General features: G+C 48.9%; 1 protein-coding gene across 1 annotated transcript; it reads right to left on the bottom strand.

Moving 5' to 3' along the window:
* Positions 1-202: 202 nt before the first annotated feature.
* Positions 203-5,592, bottom strand: LOC144948069 (uncharacterized). The gene is made up of 4 exons (XM_078877500.1): positions 5,530-5,592; positions 4,142-4,208; positions 2,685-2,797; positions 203-333 (listed from the first exon to the last, which is right to left on the bottom strand). The coding sequence occupies exons 1-4, from the start codon at positions 5,537-5,539 to the stop codon at positions 203-205; spliced, it is 321 nt and encodes a 106-aa protein (XP_078733626.1). The 5' UTR covers positions 5,540-5,592.
* Positions 5,593-6,454: the final 862 nt, after the last annotated feature.

Below are 6,454 nucleotides of genomic sequence, written 5' to 3'. Positions count from 1 at the left end.
CTCACTCTGTGTCAGTACTCTCACTGTGAGCCTCTACTGTGTCAGCACTCACCATGTCAGTCCTCACCCTATGTATATTAGTCCTCTGTGTGTGTCAGTCCTCACACCGTGTCAGTACCCACACTGTGTCTGTACTGTGTCAGTACTAACTTTGTCAGTACTCAGTGTGGGTGCGGTTCATGGGAATCCCTGGTGTGGTGTGTTACTCACTCGGCTCTGGGGTTGTAACATAATTCAGCACATTGAACACACTCCACTCCATGGGTCTCTGCATGGAGTCCGAGACGTTGGAGGCGTCCGGTGAGATGGACGTCAGCATCTTCATGAACAGCTCTGAGAGACGACGAGAGTCGTTAGATAACTAAAAATTTTGCACAGTATTCATATCTCAATCATGTGAAACATTACACAGGGTCATCTAGGTTAACAATTAGCATTTGTGTTTCGTCTATACACATTCGCTTTGTTGTGCAATAAATGAAGACCTTGCAGCAAATGGCGGTCTTCTTTTGCTGTTCCTCGTGAAACCTTTTACATTTGGTGAAAATTATGAGACAACAGCAGCATGAACTCGCCTCATGAGCACAGCTGACAGTGCACGTGTGCTATCGACCACGTGACTCTAGCGAGACTGTCCGTGACTGTGTATAGAGAAGCCGCAGCCCCTGAGCTGATGCAGGGGCTGTGGCTGCGCTACACTCGGCCGCGTTCACTTTGCTCTCACACCCTCCTGGTTTTACTTCACCCTGCAGTCACCTGCATTATATGTATGTTGAACTTCTATGGCACCGTACGTAGCCAAACGTGCTAACATTGCATGGCCGTGAAGAATCGTCCAGAGTGCGATTGAGGTCACCATTGTCAAACCATGGACCACATCGTACATCACTGCCCGATCATTCGCTGGGAGACATTTCAGATGTTCCCGGGGCTACTCCTAAAGCCACCCACTGGCTCACCAACCTGGACACAGACATTGACAAGTTGATAATCAACCCCCATAATGTGAATAAAGAAGGCTTACAGCTCATACCGAACCTGGTCCACATGGCTCTTTCTGCACTCATTGTGGTGATAGGCAGTGATACTGCAGGGCTAATACAGGGTGAGTGGTGAGAGGCAGAGACACTGCAGGTTTAAGGTGGGTGAATGGGAAAAAGCAGCGACACTTAAACTAAACTATAAAAGTCCTTGACTTACGAACAAAATTAATTCCTGGGTACCGTTCATAAGTCGGAACACAGTCATTTACTTAGTTGAATGCCCACATACACACAAACACTAGAGCACACCACGAGGTTGACTCATTATATCTCGCAGAAGATCACTCAGCTGAACAAAATAGTGTTGCGGTTCAGTCTACAAGTAAGAGTTCGCGTTTTAAGTCAATGTTAAAAAAACGAATGTTTCATGGAAGATGATTCGTAAGTGCGGGTGTTCGTAAGTCGGGCGTTGGTACGTCGAGGACTGCCTGTATGAAACTTTTTTACCAGGTAAACGACCTGGTAACAAACGATAGCTCAACGAAGTGGCTTATCATGTGGATAATTTGTAGCAGCCAAATACTATCAAAACTTGTTTCTAAATGTGGAGGAAAAACCCGGAGGCGGAGGACCTGGAGAAAAATCCACGCAACCACTGAGAGAATATGCAAACTCCAAATATGCAGGTGTCAGGGTTGGGATAGAACCCACAACCTCCTGTATACCAGGCATTGTTAACATCTCGCAGGGTGAGTGGGGAGAGGCAGCAGCACAGCAGGACTAATGCAGGGTGAGTGGAAATGGGGCAGGGGCACAACAATAGGGCGGGGGGGGGGCAAACAACAGCAGCAGCCCCTCTAACCCTCTAAAGCTGCACAGAGGTTGCCCTGACCCAAACGCGGCGATGATCCCTGTGCCAGGCTCAGCCATGGAGATGCCACGAGGCCCGATTCATGAGCTAAGTGAACGGCTCTCACTCAAGAGGATCACCCAGTGGTGAATGTGCCACAGCGAACCACACAGGCACAGCGCACACAGCCTGAGTCTGGGTGGGGTACACGAGGGGCATCTCCTGCAGCACTGGGCTTCTCAAAGTCGTGGAGGAACTCGTCCAGACACAAATGCATTGAGCCCTAATGTATCACGTGTCCTACGGGGTTCTGTGCCATCCAGGAGATACACTCAGGAGCAGTGAGGAGCAGGAGATGCGCGTCTCGGTAGTGCAACCCTTCTGGGTGGGCTCTGCTTGAGAGCTGCGATCTCCATCCTCTGTGCTCTGGGATAATGTTGAACAGAAACTGTCACACTCACACCCAACAGCTGTCTCATCGCAAGACACACACCTGCTACACAGCTCGCACCTTCCACAAACGGAATCTTCGAGCAGCTGTTTATAATCAGACGCTGGGTGAGCATCACTACTAGCCCAGCATGGGGCCTTGAAGTGGCGAGGCCGCAGTGAGGAGCAGCGTGGCTCTCGTCCACAGCTCCTGCAGGCCGAGCGCTGGGTCGGGTAGCTCAGTTCCCTAACCAGGGTAGCAGGGCCCTGATGCTTAGCGGTGGCACTGAGGCGCTGGGACCACATGTCCCAGTAACTGGAAGCTTGTGGACTGCAATGCGCACAGCCAGGTCTATCAGGGAGATGGAGAGTTTATCGTTGCAGTGCAATCGCTGTGGCGTGCAGTGAGGAGCAGCACCCACCTACACCCCCCTCCTTGTGGAAGGCTCTTGGGAGGGCCTGTCGCTCGTCCACGTTGTATGGATCAAAGATGCCAACCATCCTCAGCAGGGTTGGGCCGGTGGAATTGTCAAACCTGGAAAACAGAGGGTACAGTTGAGGATTCGAGTTACTTCATTTTTAAATTAAACAAAATGCTAATACACAAATGTAATCGATAGAAATGTCATGGATGTTTATGTAGAATATTGTAAATTTGTTTGATATGTTTGCAGATCGATGTGTTAGATCATGGACTATTAGATCTGCCCACACACTATGTGAATGTTCAATTAAATGTTTCTAGTCACACTGTAAAAACAAAATTGATGCAATGAAAAATAAAATACTGTAACTAGTAGATAGTATGATTATCATTATGCTTGTTTGCTCAGGAAGCCTCCCTGAGTATCATAACTATGCTGAGGAGGGACCTGCCAGGTTTTAGCAGTAGGTGGCAATAATTGATGTACCGTACATTCCAATGGAGTATTTTGCGGGTTCTGTAATTGTTTAAAATTTTGAAAAGTTGGACCACGATGCCAGCATATAATGGCCAACTCTTGTGAATGACGCCACGGGATCTTTACCATCCACTGTGCAGCAGGCGGCGTGTGCCACGGGGCCACGCAGGGTGGCTACGAGGAGCCCTCCTCGCCCAGCGCCACCCGGAGCACACAGCGAGCCACCAGTTACCTGCACTGCTCAGGAGTCTCCCTGCATCTCTTTCGCTCACTCATCTCTCTCGATTCTCCCTGCGAATCCCTCTCTTCTCTTTCTCACCTCTCTCAGCCGGGCGATGGAGGCTATGCACGTGGTCTGTAATCGAGCACTGGAGACGAGGATTGGTGGATCGCACAAATGTTGCGAAACTTATTTCCCGTGTGCGTCGAGGTGGCATACCCTGGCTTGCAAGGAGACAGCGGTACACGAAGTGGACTAATTAACATCTGTTTCCATCTATACGGTGATAGTATGGGTTTCTCCAGGTGCTCATAAATTGTCTGGAAACATCTAAACAAAAACACATCTCTCTTTTCTTTTCCTTCTCCCTGTTTTTATTCCATGGCCTCAATTCCCTGTCTCCGTAACACTGCATGCATCCCATTACCTCCCCCGTGTCTCCCACTGTTGGCACGTATCCATGGCTCTCACTGTGTCCCCTTGCCCGTGTATCTCTCAAAGTCCCTCTAACACTCATGTCCACACTTTTCTGTGTTTATTGTATGTCCCTTGTGCCTCCCCCGGTGTCACCGCACCTCCCCTAGGTCTCTCCACGTCCCTGCCTCGGCCTTTGCACTGAGAGAAGTCGTTTGGGATTCAAGTATCGGCTGTACTCCTCACTCTAACCATTGAAGTGAGATAACATGGCTTTCTTGTCTGTACTTAAAACGTAAAGCAGCAGAGAACCTCATTGCGGGTGAGGAGACATCCCTCTCACCTGGAGAGCTTCTTCATGTCGTCCAGGAGAATCCGCACCTGCTCTGTCTTCTTCTTGAATCTCTCGTCTGCCACAGCAGCAGCACATATTCTCAGGTTTTTTCGGTAAAGTCACGTAGGTAAAACATTAAAAGTAATGAAAGTAAAATAAAACAAAACAAAAATAAAAATAAAATTCACGACGTTTCGGAGGCAACACAAGTCTCCGTCATCAGGTGGGACCGTCACAGCCAGATTAGCTGCATCAAGTGAAGCAATGATTCAAGATGTAATCCCTTATAAGCAAGTTGAAGGGGGGAGGAGAGGGGGGGGGAGTTCATCAGAATGTGGTAGCCAATGAATGGAACGTATCGGGAGGGGGTGGGAGGGGGAGGGAGCCAACAAAACATTTGGCGACGGCTTGGACGCGGCTGCTGCGCACGCCAACACAATGGGCAGAAAGGGGGGAGGGGAGGTCTGATACACATGATAGAACAAAGGAACGAAAATGCCCATGTTTATACCAATGCAGGCTGAAAAATGAAGAGAGTACTGTTAAAAATAACTGGGGATGTTAACACTCGGTGAAGTAAATTAAAATAGTGCCTGTCAGATAAGATGGTCCAAAAAGTGTAATTAAGTCTTTTTTGCGTGGTTAATAACATCTTTCCAGTGATTACTGAGTTTGTACCCATCATCACGGTTGATGGGTACAACCCGGATTACTGGGGTCACGCTCGAATCCATTGACTCACGTTTACTGGCTTCCAGGAGCATGGTGGAAATTCCACATTCCCATGGCAGATGCCATACTCTCTGCAGCATAACAACTTGCTTCCATAAAAATAGTACTCATTTTGCGAACAGAGAGAGTGGGCTGAGTCGTTCTTCAATGAGGATTTAGCTTCCAACCTTGCGATGACGAGTGGCGTTCTCTGCCACAGCACCGACTGTCAATCCCCGTGCCTAAGGGGCTGAGGGTCCCAGCCAGGCTCCAGCTACAAGACTCGAGGTGTTCAGATCGGGCCCTGAGAGCTCAACACGACAGCCACAGAGTCGCGGCACGCAGGGTCTCGCACGCATTCTCTTCAGTAGCTCAAACTTGCATGCATGTTGAGCATAAATATATTACATTTTTAAGTGATGTGATTTATACGAGTGGTCCCATGGCTTCTCATACAGAAGGCCATGTCTGTGTCGAGGTTTGTACCATAAGGCCTTGCGTGTACACAGGGCTGTGTGCTCAGGCCATGCGTATACACAGGGCCCTGCACACAGGCTGCAAAATCACACGCGGCATGTCGTGGGTATAGGCATGGGGCTGTGGTGAAGAGGCTGAGCCCCGTGATCCCATGACCCAAGTTCTGGGGTCAGTACTCGTGTGGCCCAGGTCTCGGCTCCTGTACGAACCTGTAGCCATGGCTCCACGTGCTCAGCTCGCGGTGTCACCTTCAACGGTGAAACCACTCCCTCACAGCGCTGTGGGGACAAAGAGGGAGCTCAGTGAGGGTGGAACAGCTCTGGGAAGAGAGGGAGATCAGTGAGGAAGGAACATCTGTGGGAACAGTGAGGGAGCTCAGTGAGGGAAGAGGAGGAAGAGCTGTGGAAAAATGTCCCCATCACGATGGTAATTTACGTCACGAGTTACTGGTCATGATCCTCCGCAGTGGCGCATCCTGAGTTTGGGAAATTTCTTAGCACGAATTATCAGTAAATGATCTAAAATATTCGGTAACAGGGATGAATGTGGATCCCTTGGTACTAGCGGACAACTTTATTGTAGAGGAACAGAATGAAGGGCAAAGGGAGTTGAACAGCAACATAATTAAATCATGTATGCGTTAAATAATGAAATAATTCGTGCCCAATGTCGGGATGTCACATTAAGCTACGTTAATGCACAATCTCAGTGAGCTGTGGATCACAATAAAATAAACAAGTAGAGCCGTGGTGCAATGGTGTGCAGGCTGTGCTGTGCACCTGGTGACCTGTGTTCGATTCCCAACCATGGCTAACGTCAGTGCTGAGTGATATCTAAATCAGTCCTGGACCTACACATGTAACCGATCCCAATGGACCTAAATGGTGAAGTATGGTCAAACATCTCTCATGAACTACATGGCATGGGAAAGGCTTCACCCAGAAGTAGATTGAAAAGGCCGTAAATTATTATTAAATAAAATAAGAAGGAAGAGGGTTTCATGGGTGAAATGAGAGAACATCTAATCCAATAACCAGTGGGCCCATCATGACAACTTTGTCTCCATGGCATTCACTTGGACAAGGCCAGTCTTGCCAGGGTTCGTCTCCACTGAGTCGCATCAGCAGGGTGTGG

This window comes from Lampetra fluviatilis, chromosome 3 (assembly GCF_964198595.1).
Source record: "Lampetra fluviatilis chromosome 3, kcLamFluv1.1, whole genome shotgun sequence".
NCBI lineage: Eukaryota > Metazoa > Chordata > Hyperoartia > Petromyzontiformes > Petromyzontidae > Lampetra > Lampetra fluviatilis.
Note: the sequence above shows the minus strand (reverse complement) of the source record. Positions and strands in the feature narration are given on the sequence as shown.